The 21,068-nt window shown below is 44.1% G+C and overlaps 1 protein-coding gene across 1 annotated transcript in view; it reads left to right on the top strand.

The window, feature by feature from the left end:
• Nucleotides 1-16,096, top strand: part of LOC126149629 (uncharacterized) — a 62,225-nt gene extending 46,129 nt beyond the window's left edge. Inside the window, exon 3 of the mRNA XM_049915825.1 lies at nt 15,690-16,096. Coding sequence (XP_049771782.1) covers nt 15,690-15,958 — 269 coding nt within the window. The 3' untranslated portion in view covers nt 15,959-16,096. The remainder of the gene's footprint in view (nt 1-15,689) is intronic.
• The last annotated feature ends 4,972 nt before the right edge of the window (nt 16,097-21,068 follow it).

A 21,068-nucleotide genomic window follows, 5' to 3' on the forward strand; every position in this document is an offset into this window, starting at 1 on the left:
GGTAAACCAGTGGTACATATTATAGGTTTTTCCAGCTGTGAGAAGTCACATTGCAGCACTGAGCTTGAAGTGCTTGCCATTGTGTGGGCCTTTAGGTGGTTTTGGTATTACCTATACGGGCATTATACAAAACTAATCTGTTAAACTGTGAACTGCTGCACGCATGTTTGGCATGTTCGTTGTTAGTAGTACAGGAATAGGCCTTCGAAATTGACGTCCATGCAAATTCACTGTAGTAGCTAATGCAATTTCACATCTGTCTGAGAAATTTGATAAAGTGCCCTTGCATACTGATCTTGAAGTTTGCGTCAAAATACACCTTATGAAAGATGACCTTAACACGCAATATTTCCTGAACTTGTGGAAGGACATAGCAGCTATGAAAGGTACTAACAAATGTTGGCAGGAAATAAAAGAAAAATAGCTAAACCTACGGAGTCCCTCACAGTTAACCATCAAATACGACCCTCGAGGGGGCTCGCCACTCTTCAGTGAGTTCGTGCATGGCTACCATGATGCCCCAGCCTTTGCAGAGTTTTTTCCATTCCGTGCTGCATGTCTATCCTCTTGCTATTCTTTTTCCCCTCCCATGGGGAACATGTCCAGGATGTTATTGGGAATGTTTTGCGTTGTCCGTCGCTGACGAAGAACAGTCTCACCTTCGTTTTTCGCTCCCTTTTCCTTTCTTCGTTTTCCTTCACCTCTCGTTCCTCTGCTTCGGTGTTGGAGGTTCATCTTTTTCTTCTTTGTCCCTGTGTGGTCCTGAAAACCAGCCCACGCGTCTGTCACATAACAGGTGACTGGGTAATACGTAATTCCCAGCCCTGGGTCTACAGGTAGGTTGCGCATGTACCCCCTGGCACAGGGGGTACATGTCAGAGCTGCAACCTTCCCAAATTTCCGATTGGTCCCTCTGTCAGGTGTTTGGGAGGTATGATCTGAAGTGTGAACAATCACCTAAGGCGGGTGCGGCCGCGGCCGCTTGTGAAGGGAGGCCCCAGTTGGAAGGTGCTCGCGATCGGAGACGCTGGCAATCATGGGAGATTTTCTCGCAATGAGACCATCATCTTCCCAATCGACGTCTACGAAACGTAAACGTAACGAGGCTAATGATTCGAAGACCCTTCCCACTGAACCATGGTTCGTCGTGGTCTCTAATACTGAAGACGGTCAGTCCTTCGCTGCTGTAAATCTGTTTATTATTCATAAAGGTGTTGACGCAATTGCTGGCCCTGTGAAGTCATGCTCGCGTTAATGGAAGGGCACTTTTCTTTTGGAGATTGCTTCTGATTCTCAAGCACAAAAACTGCTTGCTGCCTCGCTTCTCCATGACTACCCTGTTCGTGTCAAGGCCCAGAGAACTTTGAATTCTTCCCTTGGTGTGATTTACACCAGGCTCCTCGACGGTCTAACAGAGGCCAAAATCCAATCTTACCTCTCTGATCAGGGTGTCACTGCTGTCCATCGTGTGATGGAAAAGGTAGATTCCTCCTTAGTGCCCACCCACACTCTTTTCCTCGCCTTTGTTAGAGTGGTGCTGCTGTCCAAGATCAAAGCAGCCTATGAAATTGACACTCTGGCTGTAAATTCCGAACCTGATGAACTGCTACTGGTGTCATCTCAACCACACTAGGACGTCTTGTCGACTCCCAGTCAAATGTGTAACCTGTGGTAGGGATGTGCACGAGGGCGATTGTCCACCTCCTTCTCCCTGCTGTGTCAACTGTAATGGCGGCCATGCCGCCTCCTCTCGGGATTGTCCCTTGTATCTTCATTAGCGGGCTGTCCAGTAGATTCGGGTAAAGTAAAAAGTACCTTACCTGGTAGCTCACAAGTTACTGGCTAGTCACAAACCCTGTGTTCTCCCGTCTGGCACCTATAGTTCTGTTCTTGTTATCCCTCACTCTGTGAAGGACATGGCCACGCAGACATTCGACATCAAATTCAATTCCAAGGTTGTGAAATCGCCCATAGGCAAGGTAGCATCGCCATCTCTCTGTACTGCTGTGCAACAAACCGTGAAACTCTCGGTTCCCAGGGCGAAACCACCAGCTACACAACCAGGAGGCAGGAAAGGACAGGAGGAGAACTCCCGAGGAGACTTCCTCCATTCCTCCAGCCAAACACCACCAGCCTTCCTCTAACTGGAAAGGCTCGAAGAAGACTACGAAAGGAAAACGGTATTCTCCTTTGCCAACTCATAGATGCTGTTAGACAGTGTCACCACGTGGCATTCCGGCCTGGCCAGACTGTCTCGATGGTGCACACCTCCAAGCAAGATGATGGTTCTGTGGACCACATGGACCAGGATCATCCTGCTTCTGTGTTCTGTAGTAGTGACTCTACACTGGCGGTCACTCTGCGGTTGCTGAGGTGACACCCCTGCATCTCTTCATCCTCATGACTGTCCTCCAATGGAACGTTCACATCCTTTGGTCCCACAAAGAGGATTTATAGCTGTTTTAACATCGCATCATCCCTTTGTACTCTGGCTTCAAGAAACGAAATTGCGCCCTCACGACTGCTTTGGGCTTTCATATTACTTACCTGTTGGTTTTGACCTTGCTCTTGAGGTCGGCATTCCGTGTCATGGTGGCGTCATGCTACCCATACGGGATAACGTTGATATCCAACCCATCTCCCTGACTACCCATCTTCAAACTGTTGCAGTTCACTTTTTCTTTCCCCACCTGATGTTTTCCTCTGTACCATTTATGTACCTCCATCCTTCGATGTAACAAGGGCAGACGTCCTTCAGCTTATTGGGCAGCTACCTTCCCCATTTTTGCTACTCGCTGATTGTAATGTGGATTATCCTCTTTGGAGTTCCTCCAGGATCGTCAGAGAGGTGCCCTCTTGGCTGAACTTCTTAACCAACTTAACCTCATCTGCCTTAACACTGGCATACCCACTTTCCTTACCAACTCTTCGCACACCTATTCCCATTTGGACCTATCCTTCTGCACTGCCCTGCTTGCCCATCGACCCGAGTAGTCCGTTCTTTCATTTCCCATGTGCTATTCGCTTGATGACTCCCCCCACATCTGTATGTACACCCAAATGGCAGCTTACTAAGGCTGACTGGCAACTTTACTCCTCCCTGGCAACCTTCGAAGAACAAGATTTCCCCAGTTGTGATGATCAGGTGGACTACCCCTCCAACATTATCCTCACTGCTGCAGAGCGTTCCATTCCTCACACTTCCTCTTTACCACATCGTGTCCCAGTCCCTTGGTGGACTGAGGCATGCCGTGACGCAATTCGTGCACAGACACGTGCTATATACGTTTTTAACAGTCGTCCTACGATGGCAAACTGTATTCACTATATACAGTTACGTGCAAAGTGTCATCGCGTTCTTTGGGGTAGCAAAAGAGCTAGCTGGGTTTCATTCACTTGTTCTTTTAACAATTCCACCCTTTCCTCTGTCAAGTGGGCCATCCTCCTCTGACTCTCTGGGATCAGGATCAATTCCCCCATTTCAGGCCTCACAATAGCAGACGATGTTATTGTGGACCCTATTGCTATCTCCAGCATCTTGGGCCACCATTCTGCGGAACATTCGAGCCCCTCCCGCCATCACCCTGCCTTCCTCTATCGGAAACGAGCGGAGGAGGCTTGGGTGATATCCTTCTCTTCTCCGAATCGTGAGTGCTACAATGCCGCCTTTACTATGAGGGAGCTAGATCATCCTCTCAGTTCATCCTGCTCCTCTGCCCCAGGGCCAGTCGCCATCCACATTCAGATGTTGCAGCACATTTTTCTTGCGGGCAAGCACTTTCTGCTTAACATGTAAAACTGCATCAGTGCAGAGGGCACATTTCCTGGATGCTGGCTTGAAGCCACCGTCATACCCATACCTAAGCCCGGTACAGACAAAGACCACCCTTCCAGCCACTTCCTCATCTCTTACCAGCTACCAGCGGCGTTTGCAAGGTGATGGAATGAATGATTCACGCCTGGCTGGTATGGTGGCTTCGCAATTTACTGACGAATGCACAGTGTGGATTTTGAACCCAGCGTTCTGTAGTTAACCATCTCGTTACTTTGTCCACCCATGTTATGAATGGTTTTCTGCGGAAATCCCAGACTGTGCCCATGTTTTTATATTTGAACTAGGCATAAGACAGCTTACATGTGAGGCTTCGTGGCTCACTGCCCTCTTTACTTCAGGTATTTTTACAAGACCGACTTTTCAAGGTTCGTGTGGGTTCCGCCATGACACCAGGAAAACGGTGTGCCTAAGGGTTTCTGTCCTGAGTGTCGTCCTCTTTGCTATCGCCTTAACCCTATAATGGGATGTCTCCCGCTGGGCATCTCTGGCTCCCTTTTTGTTGACGATTTTGCCAACTATTGCAGTTCTCCATGTAACTGTTTCTCACTGAGCGGCGTCTTCAGTGATGTCTTGATCGTCTTTTCTCCTGGAACATCGACAATGGCTTTCGTTTTTCCACTGAAAAATCCGCGCGTATGAATTACTGGCGACGCAAGTGGTTTCTTCCCCATCTTCACATCTTGGGCCTGTTGCCCTTCCGTTCATTGAAACTACGAAATTCCTGGGGCTCGGAAACTCTTGGTCCTCCCATGTATCTTCCGTGGTAGCCCGCTGTGTGCAGTTGCTCACTGTCCTACATGTCTTCAATGGTACTTCCTGGGGTGCCAATCGAATCACCCTCCTCCATTTGTACCAGCCCCTTGTCCATTCGAAACTCGATTATGGGGTGCTTTATTGCGTCTGCACGCCCATCCCTCTTATGCTGTCTCAACACTATCCACCATCGTGCATCCGTTTGTCCAAGGGCGCCTTTTACACCAGCCCGATTGAGAGTCCATGCTGAAGCTGCTGAACTACCCCCGCCCTACTGCCGTGACTTTCTCCTCAGCAGGTATGCATGCTGTTAGTGTGTCATGTGTGGCTACCCATCCTATGTCTTCTTCTTTGATGATTCCTTTGAATGTCAGTATGGGGCTCGTCCTTCTTCTGTTACCTCCTGGAGTCCACTTTCGGCAATTGTGCTATGGTGGCTTAACTCCACACTTCCTGCACCTTTCCCGCTGGATGTGAACCCTTCACCACCATGGCCTCCATTCGCTTCCCAAGGACACCACTTCAGCCTCGTTCTATCGCCTTCAGTTCTATCGCCTTCGTATGGAACTTCACAATAATACCTTTGTTTACACTAATGGCTCTCGGACTGACCGTGGGGTCGGGTGTGCCTTCGTTATTGGTACCTTGTCTTTAGATATCGGCGTCTGGCACGCTCCTAAGTATTCACAACAGAGTTATTCACCATGTATCAGGCCACTGACTATATTCAGCGACAGTCTTTTCAATTGTCTACTCTGACTCACTCAGTGCCCATCAAAGTCTATGTACGCAGTACACCGCACATCCCTTAGTGCAGTGGGTCCAGGAAAACTTCTCACTTGCTCACTCTTTGTGGAGCTAGTGTGATGTTTCTGTGGATTCCTGATCATGTAGGTCTGCCAGGACCTGCCATACACAAACAGCAGTTGACCGGCGTTCCCTGGTGAGACATTGTTGTGATGCCTCGTGTAAGGAGGAGAAATGCGTACCATCACGTTTCCGACTTTGATAAAGGTCGGATTGTAGCCTATCGCGATTGTGGTTTATCGTATCGCGACATTGCTGACGCTGCTACCAAAGCTGCAGTCCTCGTACCTCAGCCTGCGAGTGCCTACATTCCCTCTAATGATCTGCGTTGCCGTCTGTCAGGAGGTGGTGTCCCTTTGGCATCGCCGGTGCTCCTCCCTTCACGGGAGTAATCTTCGGCTTATTAAGCCTCACCCAGCTTCTTGGACGACCTCCTCTCGGCCATCCCACCGGGGGAAGGTTATGTTAACTCGGCTGCGTATTGGGCACTGCCTTTTTAGCCATCGTCATTTGCTAAGTGGCGCTACCCCGCCACTTTGTATACATCGCACACAAGTTTTAACTGTCCGCCACTTCCTGATGGAACGTCCATTTTTTAACCTTTTATTTTCCCGTGTAGGTTTTCCGTCTGAGTTATCGGCCGTTTTAGCAAATAACGCGCCGTTTGTCGACGGAGTTTTACCTTTTATCCGCCAAAGCACTAAGGCGAAGGACATTTAATTTTTAGTTATGGACCTCCGTTTCTGTATGGTGTCTCTTTTAGCCCTTTTTCCACGTGCCTGTTTTTAACTATCTATTCATAGTCGTTTTTAACTCCTCTACCTTCGTGTTCTATAGTTCTGACTTGGGTGCGTATGACCCCATTTGGTTTTGGGCTCCAAAGCAAAGCAAAACAAAGCATCAAATACTAAAGGCTGTATCCTTATTTGCATATCGTTATGCAATTTTAAGTGTGCGCATGTACATTTGCACATAGTGTTCAGCTACAATAATATCGCTTAATTTCTTTACTCGTTAGTCTGTTAAGCTAGTTTTGCCTTTCCTTCAGACACTCTGTTAACATATTTTAATAAAACAATATTTTAGTGAATACTGAACAGAGTACTGTTTCATAGTACACGTTTGTCATGGGTTGGAGCTGTCATAAACAGTCAACACTTTAGAGACTTTTAGATAGTGAGGTATGTAATGTAAACTAAAACAGTAAACCGTCATTCAGGTAACTATATTGATGCATGAAGAGACAATGTATCTTGAACGAAGACACAGTAGACACATTCTGCGCTGAGAATGTAAAAAAATCTGAAGTTTCAAGGCAAATGGTCGCTACTAACTGTGAACAAAAGCCGGTGAGCACCTTTTTGATTGGGAGCTGTACAGTAAATGAGCTGCCAGGTACATGACACCAGTGGTCTCTGGGCTCTGGAACACGTAAGCGTCACTACGTGAACATCTGAGTGGGCTTTACCCGAAGTGCTTGGTGGGCTGGTCATTCTGTCGCCGTGATGTGGGAACAGTGGCCGTCTTGCGACATCTCACGTGAACTGCTTTCGGTTCGCGTTACTACCTCCGGGTGTTTCCTCTGTGCACATGCTCTCATTGGTCTTCTGCTGATGACAAATGAAAGGTTCAATCGTGTCGCAACCACACCTTCAAGAGCTGCACCTGCGTACTGCTGCTGATTTTGAAATGCTAACTGATAGGTGCACGATCTGAATGATAATTTCAAAATAGCGTGTGCGCGACGACTTGGAACTGCCAAACTCAGCCTCTGGCAATGTGAATGCTAGTAATTAAACTAAGAGCTTGAACTAAAGAACTTTGTGTCCTGACCGAATATCTCGAGGACATGATTGTATTGGCTTGAGTTGTATTACTTCTTCTCATGTATTTTGTTCCTTTAGATTCCTCTGTCCACACCAGAAGATCAGTTATTATCTTGTGCTCATTCCAGTCTCTTCCAGGAAGAGCAGAGCGACTTCTTTACTAATGGCGGTCGTACGACCTGCTTCTGAAACCTTTTATGTTCATCTACCTGAGCCCACCTAGTTTTTGGAGAGTTCACTCGCCCACACCCAGCTGCATGCGGACTGCGTCTTTGAAACCAAATATCCAACTGGCTAGCCGACCCATTCTGTGTTCTGCCATATTGTCCTCCGTAACATATCAGCAATGCAGGTATGAAAAACATCTTGCTCGGAGTTTTTCTTAGTGGCCTCAGACGAATGCTGGTATGCGTCAGTCACATGCATGAGTTGGTGGTGGTGGTGGTGGTGGTGGTGGTGGTGGTGGTGGTGGTGGTGGTGGTGGTGGTGGTGGTGGTGGTGGTGGTGGTGGTGGTTTTCAGTCCAGAGACTGGTTTGATGCAAGCTTCATCTCCCAGTACCTACTGCAACCTACATCTTTCTGAATCTGTTTAGTGTATTCATCTCTTGGTCTCCCTCTACGATTTTTAATCTCCATGCTGCCCTCTAATACTAAATTGTTGATCCATTGATGCCTCAGAATATGTCCTACCAATCGATCCCTTCTAGTCAAGTTATGCCACAAATTTCTCTTCTCACCAATTCTATTAAATACCTCCTCATTAGTTATGTGATCTACCCATCTAATCTTCAGCATTCTTCTGTAGCACTACGTTTCGAAAGCTTCTATTCTCTTCTTGTCCAAACTATTTATCGTCCACGTTTCACTTCCATACATGGCTACACTCCATACAAATACTTCCAGAAACGACTTCCTGACACTTAAATCTATACTCGATGTTAACAAATTTCTCTTCTTCAGAAACGCTTTCCTTGCCATTGCCAGTCTACATTTTATATCCTCTCTACTTCGACCATCATCAGTTATTTTGCTACCCACATAGCAAAACTCATTTACTACTTTGTGTCTCGTTTCCTAATCTAATTCCCTCAGCATCATCAGACTTAATTCGACTACATTCCATTATCCTGATTTTGCTTTTGTTGATGTTCATCTTATATCTTCCTTTCAAGACACTGTCCATTCCGTTCAGCTGCTCTTCCAGGTCCTTTGCTGTCTCTGACAGAATTACAATGTCATCGGCGAACCTCAAAGTTTTTATTTCTTCTCCTTGGATTTTAATACCTACTCCGAATTTTTGTTTTTTTACTGCTTGCTCAATATACAGATTGAATAACATCGGGGAGAGGCTACAACCCTGTCTCACTCCCTTCCCAACCACTGCTTCCCTTTCATGCCCCTCGACTCTTATAACTGCCACCTGGTTTCTGTACAAATTGTAAATAGCCTTTCGCTCCCTGTATTTTACCCCTGCCACCTTTAGAATTTGAAAGAGAGTATTCCAGTCAACATTGCCAAAAGCTTCCTCTAAGGCTACATATGCTAGAAACGTAGGTTTGCCTTTCCTTAATTTATTTTCCATGATAAGTCGTAGGGTCAGTACTGCCTCACATGTTCCAACATTTCTACGGAATCCAAACTGATCATCCCTGAGGTCGGCTTCTACCAGTTTTTCCATTCGTCTGTAAAGAATTTGTGTTAGTATTTTTCAGCTGTGGCTTATTAAACTGATACTTCGATAATGAACTGTGATGAAAACAAATGTTGGCTGGGCAAACAGTTTGCAGCCACTGTGTAAAGCTCAAAGCGTTTCACAGAGCAGGTAATCTTTGTAATGTTGTATAAAAATGTTCAAACAATTGTGTTGAGTGTTCGTTTATCGTTAGTGTCCAACCTGCTGCCATAGCCAGGAATTATGTAAAATACTGCCATTGATCTTTACTGGTTGAAGTACTAGATTAATCACTTTTTCTGAATATTTCCCTTGGAAAAACTTTTGGTCTCGGTGATACCGTTGTGTCGTGAACTGACTCGATGAGACACATTTAGCCACATAACCAATGACCAGTGAAGTTTGTGCAGCTAGTAGTAGTAACTTTTTTAATGTTCCTATGAAAAAATAAAGTTTGAGGCAATGTAGTATCCACTCCGCCATGAACTTTGATATGAACGTACTGTATCTAGCAGCAGCAGATAGTGATAAGGATTCAGTTTTTATTGTTGCCAGCTTTCAGATGCTAATCTAAGTTTTTCAGTTCTATAGAGCACAGAGTTAATGCAATCTCTGTTTTTGCCGTCATAGAGTATAGACGTGCCTACATAGTAGTTCATGCGTATATGCAGGAATATTTTCATAGTATTGTATAATCGGGCGCGGGTAATGGCTTCTGTATTATAACTGTTTTCACTATGGAAGAGAAATCTTTGATTAAAATGAAAAGGTAAATATCAACGCCATGGTCTGTCCATTGGAACCTCTATTGAGCGTCCTTTACAAGACACTTTCATATTTTGTTGCACATTCCTACAAAGAATAAATAGTAAACAGGTAACCTGCATTTGTGATAAGTCTGTGCCGATTCTAGGCACACGGCCAAAATATTTGATTATATGTGTGTCTGTGAATTCCTAAGGGACCAAACTGCTGAGGTCTTCGGTCTCTCGACTTACTCTACTTAAACTAACTTATGCTAAGAACAACACGCACGCACCCATACCCGAGGGAGGACTCGAACCTCCGGCGGGGAGAGGCCGCGCAATCCGTGACATGGCCTCTCAAACCGCGCAGCCACTCTGCGCGTCTATATATAAGTATCCATAAGCAGTAAATAAGACACTAGAGCCCATTCCACACACTCGTCTAGGCGATTGCTGGGCTGCTTTACCATTCAAAGAATATTAACGCATGATGATAAAATATTTTTAGCGAAAGAAACACATCCAAAAAGTGGCAGTATTTGCTTAATACGCAAGTGATAAAGTTGCCGATCAATTAAAAGAAATATTATCCTATATGCTATCTGTTCACATCACCTCTGCATTTACCAAAAGAGAATTACGGGTAAATTATAAACGTAGTTCGTTCATTTTAATGATGAAATTCTGTTACCAATCGTAATTTTTGATGCAAGGTATAAAAAAATAATGCTTGTTAAGACAATTTGCCCTTTGTACCTTAACACTGCCAAGCAGACTCTTCCATTGTATTATTTTCGACTGTTCAAAAAACTGTTAAGCACTTTTTGTAAAAAAATTTTTTTTGTAAAAGATTGTAAAGTGATTTCCATGAAATGTTCTCAGATGAAATTGACAGCCTGGTCACACTGTGTCTGATCTCCATCAGCTTTGGCGGGGTCAAGGTGGTTAGATTAGAATATATGATATATGTGAAGAACGTTAGATTTTAACCGCAAAGTGTCCGATGGCTCCTATGACGCCTCTGCCTGGCGACTAGTGTTGCACTGAGGCGTTCGTTATTACAGAGATAACGAATGTATGTAAATGAGCTGTAATTGTTTCTCGAAAGCAGCATGGCGAGTGCTGTACAGTCCCTTCATTTTTTGGAATTATTTGGCAAGTTTTACGATATGAGTTAAAAAACGCTGTAACTTTGTGAGGCCACTTTCTTTCTCTCGCCGTAGATCAGCGTCAAATTGGGCCGCAATCTTTCAAGCTAACATGCTGGAATTGGTGTTTCACATGTTTACGCACTGATGCGCCGAAGAAACTTGTAGAGACATCTGTATTCAAACAGAGAGATGTAAACAGGCAGAATATGGTGACGTGGTAGGCAACGCCTACAGAAGAAAAGTGTCTGCGCAGTTGTTAGATCGGTTACTGCTACAACAATGGCAGGTTATGGAGATTGAAGTGAGTTTGAACTTGGTGTTAGTGTCGGCGCACGAGCGATGGGACACGAAGCGGGGATTTTCCCTTACAATCATTTAACAAGTGTACAGTGAATATCAGAAATCTGGTAAAACATCAAATCTCCATCGCTGCAGCCAGAAAAAATCCTGCAAAACGGGACCAACGACGACTGAACAGAATTGTTGACGTGACAGGAGCGCAACCCTTACGCGAACTGCTGCAGATTTCAGTGCTGGGCCATCACCAAGTGTCAGCGTGCGAACCATTCAACGAAACGTCATCGATATGGGCTTTCGGAGCCAAGGCCCACTCGTGTACCCTTGATGACTGCACGACACAGAGCTTTACGCCTCGTCTGGGACCATCAATACGGGACTGATGATGATTGGAAACATGTTGCCTGGTCGGACGAGGCTCGTTTTAAAATTGTATCGAACGGATGGACGCGTACGGGTATGGAGACAACCTCATGATCCATGGATCCTGCTTGTCAGCAGGGGACTGTTGAAGCTGCTGGAGGCTCTGTAATGGTGTGGGACGTGTGCAGTTGGAGTGATATGGGACCCCTGATACATCTAGATACTACTCAGACAGGTGACACATACGTAAGCATCCTGTCTGATCACTTGCATCCATTCATGTGTATTGTGCATTCCGACAGACTTTGGCAATTTCAGCAGAACAATGCGAAACCCCCCATGTTGAGATTTGCTACAGAGTGGTTCCAGGAACACTTTTCTGATTTCGAACACTCCCGCTGCCCCCCAAACTCCCCAGACACGAAAAAGATTGAGCATATTTGGGATACCTTGCAACGTGCTCTTCAGAAGAGATCTCCGCTGCCTCGCACTCTTACAGATTTGTGTACAACCCTGCAGAATCCATGGTGACAATTCCCTTCAGCACTACTTGAGACATTAGTCTAGTCGATGCCACGTCGTGTTGCGGCACTTCTGCGTGTTAGCGGGGCCCCTACATGATTTTCGGCATATGTACCAGTTTATTTGGCTCTTCAGTGTATATGTCTTACGAAAATGTGTAGTTTCAATTATACATATGGCAATAAAGATCTATCCAATGCACGTTGTTTAGAGTACGGGTTGTAATGATATAGTGGTAAGATGCACCACTGAGGTTATGAGCACATAATGGTTAATGTATATGGTGAAAGTAGATGTTTCTGTATGATGCATTGATGAAATTTGTGTGAATAAGCAAGTATTATTTAATTAATGAAAGGCAGGTAATTCAGAATAAATACGATGAAAATAATTGTAATACTGGCATCATATTCAGATAATCAGACTATATTACTGGAAACTTAGGTGCTCTTTAAATACATACCGAGTGGATTTGACAAAGCAACAAGAATTGTTGGCAGTATTATCCCAGATTGAGTGCTGCTTGTAGTAAAGGGGCCGGCTGGGGTGGCCGAGCGGTTCTAGGCGCTACAGTCTGGAACCGCGCGACCGCTACGGTCGCAGGTTCGAATCCTGCCTCGGGCATGGATGTTTGTGATGTCCTTAGGTTAGTTAGGTTTAAGTAGTACTAAGTTCTAGGGGACTGATGACCTCAGAAGTTAAGTCCCATAGTGCTCAGAGCCATTTGAACCATTTTTTTGTAGTAAAGGAGAAAAAAACCAATTACAGTGTCCTTTAGTGCACGTGTATAAAGCGTAGCTCCCAAGTTGGCATGGAATAAATTTAGTATTTCGTAGTATTTGGGGTGCAAGAGGAAAAATTTTAGTTTTTATATTAGTCTTTAGGGCATTGTAAGTAACATCCAAAACATCACACAAAAACTTTGAAACTTAGTTTTTCAGATAGTGGTATGGACTATTTATTGGAAAGACGTCAAATAGCGAAATTTTACTTCCTTTTACTTGAGTCAGAACTGCCATCTTCGATGTATCGGATTTTTTTAACAGAGCGAGAATAAAATCGCTGAAGGTTCTTGAAATTAGCTTTCGTTAACTGAGTGTTTCACGCAGTGGGCTTCAGTTTTATTTTATATATTAGAGGTGACTGGTGATGACTTTGAAAAGCAATATTATAACACTCCGTTTTTTTTAATTTATTTGAAGTTTTGCAAACACTCAAGCCTCAATGACTTTCATTCAGCACACGCATGAAATATAAAGTTCAGAATAAGATACTCTGAACACCTAAAGCACTGAAAAGTGTAAACACATGCATACAACCCATTTGTAAACCATTTCATGTAACAGAATCACCATCTGACATAGGTGGACGTTAGTTGTCTACAAATAATTATTACATCTTAACGTCGTTTCTACCACAATCCAAACTGGTCCACTGTAGTAGCTTCAAGCGTAAGATACGTCGTTCTTGTCACCTAAAAACTTATTTTTATATTTTATATGCAGTGACAGCAGCAGCTACCACCACCTGATAATGTCGAGCAGTTGCATCGAGGAATTATTGTGCGTGTTACACAACACGATCCGGCGGCAAACCCGATATGCGTATTTGCAACGGATCCGTCGGGAAAGCATGAAAAGTCACATTTTTATATTCTTTGCCTAGAATTTCGGATAAAGATTTTGCCTGCTTATGGTTTCCAATAAACCTGCGATTTCAGTCCACATATTCCGAACTATGTCCCGATTATGATGTTTTCATCCGCAGGATGCCACACTCCTCCTCTGACTAAGCTAATAAATTTCTCACAGTTCATGTTTCGTGTCGTGTCGGCTGATACGACCAAACAAAAATAATTTGAATTTCACCTATTGTCATCCTAAATCTGTACGTTCGGACGATAAAATCGGCTACAGCGCGCACGTAGAGGCGTACTGATTTGAAGATATCGGCCGACGTCGTTCGGCGGCGGAGTCCACCAATAAGTGCCACTACGACCGCAGCTTTAGTCGGACGTCTCATGTTGTGACTCAGGCGTCCACAGTGTTTTACTGTGCACAGACTCAATGAGCAGTCTGCACACCGATGCTACTCTCGTCACCCTTTGGTCTCTATCAATGACCTTCTCTCTGTTCTTGGCTGTGCCGCCTGCTCAGTTGTCTTTATCTGGGCCCCAAATCATTTGGGCATCCCAGGGAATGGACTGGCTGTCCGTTTGGCTAGGGAGGCAGTTACTGTACACCCCCAGGTGCAGATACGCGGATTCACATCTAATCACTTTTTATTCAAAAATGAAATGACAACTGGTGCGCCACTGCTCTGAGTAATAAAGTCAGCAAAATCAAGAGGAGATTGCTACGGTTTGGCGCTCTTCCTTTCGCTCCTCTCGGAAGGAGTCCATTGTCTTACGCTGTCGATGCATCGGTCATGCTAGGCTCATCCATTTTTTTCTTTTGCGTAACGAGCCACCCCGAAAATGTGGTTGTGGAGCTAGACTGATAGTATCCCGTATATTGGAGTGTCCCCTTCTTTTGGCCTTTCGTACTAATTATGTCCTTCCGAATTCCTTGTCTTTAATATTAGTGGACAATTCTGATGGCTGACCTGCTCCTCTGTTTCCTTCGTGAAAGTGGTTATTTTCAGTTACAAGGTTTTGCTTTACTCCAGCAGGGGCAGTGTGGTTGTGCTTGGGAACTAATCTTTTGTGGGTCTGGGACCCGTGACCGCTCTTTTATCCCGTTGTTCCAGTTTTTAGATTTGACATACCCTTTTGTGCCTTCCACTGGGTGTGTTTTTAGCTCCCTTGCATTATAGTTTGACCTCTCTGACTGGATCCACCCACTTTTTCGTGGAAGCCTCTATCTTGTGCACGTAACTGTTGAATTGTGGGACTGATGACCGCGCTGTTTAGTTCCATAACCCAGTCAGTTAGTTAATCTAGTCTGTTGTCTGACATAAAATAAAACCACTCAAATCCCGAGAGTAAGAGAAACGTCCATATAGCTCATGTGGGCCCAGGACTAGTTTCATTCCGTAGTTTCATTTGACCGAAAAAAAAAAGAGCTGGCCAGTCGATTGTTAGTACTACACAGTTGTCGTAGTTGGAGGAAGCCGCTGTTGAATGCCAGCGCCGGTTTTCCAGGGCGGGAACTGTCGATAATAGGCCAGACTTCACTTAATTCTGCTAGAATTGTGGTGTACTGGCCCAATCTCGCTGTTTCCAAACGTGAGTGGTTTCAACACGATGGCTGGTTTTCCGTAACAGTTTTTGGAAGAGAAACTTCTTGGAGGTTCGGCAGGAAGCAGCACCTTATAGAAAGTACTGAGTGTCTGCAGGAAATAGCGTCTGAATGGACTTCAATCTGGAGCGTTTTTGGAGCTCACCCAATCGGGAGTCAGCAGATAGCCCTCACGAGATTTTGGGAGTCTTTACAGTAGTGGAGTTGATATTATTATAGCTAATTATTTCGTGTGGCTCAATGGCCTGATGACTTCTTTCAGTTTGACACCACTTTCGAAAACATCGTGGATGCTGAATTCTTGCAAAAAATGTCAGTTACAGTAAAACAAAAAATAATTATGCAGTTGATATATCTGGTGTGACAAAACTTTGAGTACCCTTGGTGTGGTTTGCGGATTACAGATGTAGATGTAGATGTATTTGATAAAAGTACTGAATCTGTGTAACTTGGACTGTTTTGGGTGCATCTGTACAGATGGAGGCAGTGAAGTGGGCAGGGATGCAGTTCAGCAGCGGAACACACCAGCGAGCGACACTGCCAGAGAGGAGATGCTGTTGGAAGTTGGGAGGCAGTTGGAGGAGATGCGGCTCAAAGTGCGGGGCGAATGGAAGCGTCTGGAGGTGGACATCTCGGCGCAGCTGGAGCTGGACCCGTGGTGCCCGATGCAGCCGGATGTGTTCATAGGCCTGCTCAAGAACCAGAACAAAGGGCCTGCAGGGGCAGTACGCCCGCGGGACGCCTAACGCCACAGCCAGAGCCAAGGACATCATGTGCCAGGCATGCGGTTATTTTGGGTTTCTCCACTGGCTTCGCCAAAGAAACAAAAAATAGGGTAACTGGTATAAATGGCTCTCGATAAAATAATGTTCATAAAATTGTGATTGTGGTGGTACGATTAAAACATAAGAGTTGATACTTCACTTATTGGAAGTTATTTCCTACAACCACTACTGGAAATGTCACAACAAACCGTCTCCTTACTTTGTTTTCAAGTAGAGCGCAGTACACGCATACTCCATTGTTGAACAACGTCAGTAGCAAATGTCAATTGTCGCTGATGAAACTAGATTCTTCCAGTACTAGCAGTCTGCTGACAGCCTCCAAGATAATGCCATAGCGCCACATGAAAGATGTCAACCATTATTTCTCATCAGAGTAAGGTGTTGCCACATGTTAAGTTTCCAGTGAAAAACAAAACTATAAAGAAAGTTGTTATTCCGGTAGGTAACGTAGATAAATCACACAAACTCAAAATTATCAGGTAATGAGCTATAGCTGATACAGATCTTAGTGTTCCTAATGTCACCTCATACCTCTGGACACCTCAGGATACAACAACTTAAGGGGCGGGAGAAAGGTGCAGTCTGAGTTTACAGAAGACCATTTGTTACTTCACAATAGTGGGTAAACCTTTATTTAATCAGATACGCTGGTACTTAAAAACAACTATGACATATAAGTCTATAGTGACTGTCGGATTCCAGGATGGCGAACCAAAAGGACCAAACTTAACAAAAATTTTTCTTTTTCAAAGAAAAAAATAAAAAGTTTAACATTCATGAAAATACCGCTATAAAGCGCTTTAGGCATACATAATATTTCAACCAAGCGCATATGATTTCACTACTATTACAGGAAGAGCATTACCATGACAATTTTAAAACCACTCATTAGATAGTAAACTTCAAACAATGAAGGTGGCCCTTATTTAGAAAAAAATTGTACACATTCAGGATTACCATTGTATTGTATTGAACTGGAGATCTAGAAACGACAGAGAGGCTTTGTCTCCGCCATAGCCCTTAGTGGTACACAGCCCCACAATGGGCTACAGCAGTCCACTCACCCAACCGCCGCCCAACACCGAACCCAGGGTTACTGTACGGTTCAGCCCCCAGTGGACCCCCCCACCACCACCCCATGGGAAAGTCCCATTCCAAGCGAGTATGACCCCAATGTTTACGTGGTAGAGTAATTATGGTGTACCCATATATGGAGACAGTGTTCGCACAGCAATCGCTGACATAGTGTAACTGAGGCGGAATAAGGGGAACCAGCCCGCATTCGCCGAGGCAGATGAAAAATCGCCTTGAAAACCATCCACAGACTGGCCAGCACATCGGACCTCGACACTAATCCGCCAGGCGGATTCGTGCCCGGGACTGGTACGCTTTCCTGTATGGAAAGCAGTGCGTTAGGCCGCACCATTAAAATAACTTGAGAGCGCTTGTGGCACTAGCAATTTAGCAACTTTTCAAACAGGAAAGTAACAGCATTCAAAATCTTAAAAGTTCAGCATTTGAAAATATTTTAAAATTTACACGTCCAGCATTGCAAGAAATATTTGGAACGCCCTTTGGGCACCAACAATTTTGGAACAGAAGGTAACAACGATTTTAAAATTTACGGCAATGTTCAACTAAGAATTGAAAGATCTTGAAGTCAAGCAGCAACACAAGGCCGGATTAGCATAAGCAAGGCTTGGCTAGGATGGCTTAGGGCAGCAGAGACATTTATTTAAACTTAAGTCCGAATGACATAAGACGGCATCTCTGTAAGTTAGGTTCTTAATCTTAAGTGTGGAGGCCGCGTCGCCTCAGTGGCTACCGCAAACAGGAGGCGGAACACCACGCCGCAAACACGCAAACAGCCGATGTGGACTAGCCACGCCCGCTGAATCGGCGGGTATTGGAGAAACTGAGCGCAAACACAGATATAATTCATGCAAGACTGAGCATCAAATGCGTAAATTTCGAGGGACCGATACAAGAATACCAAATGCAAGCCCTAAAGCAGACACCGACCAAAATCAAAGTGTTTACAATGACTGCATGATTAAAACAAAGATTAACCAGTTAATAGTTCAACAGTAATGACCAAACAGGGATTAATTTGATTAAACAGCCAACTCTTAACAAGACCTAAAAATATTAACGTAAGCAAGCCTGAAAGTAAGTAGAAATGCTTGAGCGCTAATATCGAATTACGAAATCACAGTAGTAATAAAATATACATCGTAAACAATAAATTCCTTCAAAAATGCTAGATCTTACAAAGACCTCTCAATGTGAGCACAAAAAACGAACCAACATTCGTTTTGCTGCTGTCGTTGGCTGGTCACGTCATGCTCGATATTCGAACTCAGTGGTCACTAACATACCCTAGAACATATTACAACCAAATTAATTTCACACCCCAGCGATAATGACAAGATCACCGAAATCACTGAACAAATTGCAATAAAAGGAAAACGCAGTTTAAATGGACTCAAATACAGTATATCATGCATAAGGATAGTTCACACAGAGGGGGAGGACGAATTTCATAGATTGAGCTTGGCGGAGAACAGCCTGATGGGGGTATAGTCCCGCACCGGAGCACAGGTGCCAAAATCCACAAAAAGTACTTTAACCAAAAGTGAGGTAGGAGGGGCGGTTACCAGGGAAAAACGTGATCACACCGCCCACATTAATTCGCAAACCCAGATAGTCAATCAGGTGCACCAGTGTAGAGCCCAGTTCTTTTCATCAACACGGCCCCCTTATAAATAGCTACCCACTTAGACGAGCAACTACCGATCAAGCGCTGTAATCGAATGTTCAGTTTGTCACCCATTCCTCTCTGCCACTGCCCCACCATCTGTCAACAACCTGCCTCCAACCAAAGAGTCAACTAAAAGACCACCAAAGCACCACCCAGTGGCATGACAGGGAAACAGATCACACCAGTAAGCAATGATATAGCAGCTCGGAAAAAGAGCAGACACGGCTCAGACATATCATAGAGAGAATAAATCAGTTGTCTTTGCCAGATGAACTTAACAAGATCAACAAAACGTGAACGTAGGAGCAGAACAAATTATGTACAATCGAAAAGCAACTTTCAGTACATTATATAGTATATCATCTAACAACCTATACAGAATTTCATTTGAATTTGACTATCTCTAACAAACACAGCAACAAAATCATCTTTAGACAATCCACACAAAAGTGCATTCACACATTGGTTTGTCAATTAATATGGAAAATTACCCTAATGATATTTTGGTGTGTGGTAGTTTGTCCCTTTGTTGTATGATGAAGGAATCAAAATCACCAAAGTGAGATGAGCTATGGAACACTTCATTCACTAGCTGCAAAAATACATAAGGAACAAACATGAGAAACCCCTGTGTATTGCGAAGTGGGCAAAGAACACAGAGATCAGTCTGAAAGTCAAAAAATCATAGCTGATGTTTTTTTTTTGGTAGACTGTTGGCCACAGACTTCCCCCCCCCCCCCCCCCACCACACCCGGTAGTGTGCAGCATGGGGGAGGAACTGAACAGGAGGTGCTGTCTACGACAAAATCTTGAAGCCACATAGCTGTACGGACGAAGGTGACGTCCCATCTGGGAGCGAGGAGTTCTGTTGACTGGAGTTAGGTTGTGACTGAGAAAGCTGGAATAATTTTAATTTCCCTCTGGTTATGCCATCTGCATCCTTAAATTCATTTTTTCATGTTCAACTAATTACCATTAATATACGTGAGTATAATCTGCATTTTCATAAGAGAAAAGTTGGCCCTCAGTTTTAAAGAATATAACACCAGATCTAATTTTGTACTTAGTTTTATGTATGTAATTGATTTTCTAATTTATTTTGACTACTCCTAGTTAATACTTTCATCATAGGGCGAAATCAGTAATTGTTCGTAACTTAAATTCTATTGTTGACTGATAAACAGATATAAATTCTGTGCTAAGTATAAACATTGGGAGGAACAGCCAATAGTATTCTTAAAGAATTTATTAGGCTCTATTCGAAAACGTGTTAGCGAAGGAATTCCAAAGTAATTTTCAATTTTGTCAAAAGTATTGTTTGCGTTACGATATTTGTTAATTTCAAGATTTAAACAAATAATTCGGCCTAACCCTTGTAGTAGTAGAAACTGTTAAAAAGAACAAATTTTTCGATGTATTCAGTTAATTTAATGAGTTAAGTTTTAATTGCAATTTCCGTAAATTAAACTTCGAACAATGTGTAGTTTCAGCACCTATTATTGTGATGATATATAAGGGCCCGATCTTTGGCCACGAGACAGTCAGTCCACCGCCGAGTTTGACGATAAACCTGTGTTGGTTAGAACAAAAATGCTTCAACTTAACTGTGTAGTAAGTGTTAAACAATTAGGCCGTGTGTAAAAACAATGACAATGTCTGTTTCATACGTACCTGATTCTTCCGAAAGAACAGTGAATTATATGGTTGTTTTTACTGCTCGTAGATGTTAAATAGCAAACTATTGTAGCAGTAAGTGGGGGCTCGCCCGCTAAATATTAATGAGGCTTATGGAAAGTTTAAACAATAGTGCATTGGTCACATATTAAATCTGTATACGACGAGGTTGTGAAAACTGAAAGAGAGAGACTGTGAAAGGTAACTGTACATCTGTCGGCTACATTATTTACCGTAGTCAGTGTCTGAATCCACAACCCATTTTTTCAGCCAGTGTAGCCACGCAGTACGTAGACACCTAGGACAACAAACGAAGAAAATAAAGTGGGAGGAACCTCTACAAGGTCCACGAGCTGCAGGGCAGGCAGGGAAAAAATAGAGGGGATGCCGTCACTCGAGATGTTGACCACTACGTGGTCCTGGTCGGTGTCTGGAGGGAGCTCGGAGTTACATAGCTGCATATGAGTTGCTGAAGTGTTTTGCTGCGTTGCCAGAGACGGGGAAGACAGTGCCGCTTCGAATCTCAGTGGGAAAGTAGTATAGGTTAATATCTGTGACGTCGGCAGTAAACACTGTATAAGGCGGGGGTGGGTGAAAGAGTAGAGGGCGTGTCACACAGAGCGGCAAAATCATGGC

Source organism: Schistocerca cancellata, chromosome 2, assembly GCF_023864275.1.
Source record: "Schistocerca cancellata isolate TAMUIC-IGC-003103 chromosome 2, iqSchCanc2.1, whole genome shotgun sequence".
NCBI classification, from domain to species: Eukaryota; Metazoa; Arthropoda; class Insecta; order Orthoptera; family Acrididae; genus Schistocerca; species Schistocerca cancellata.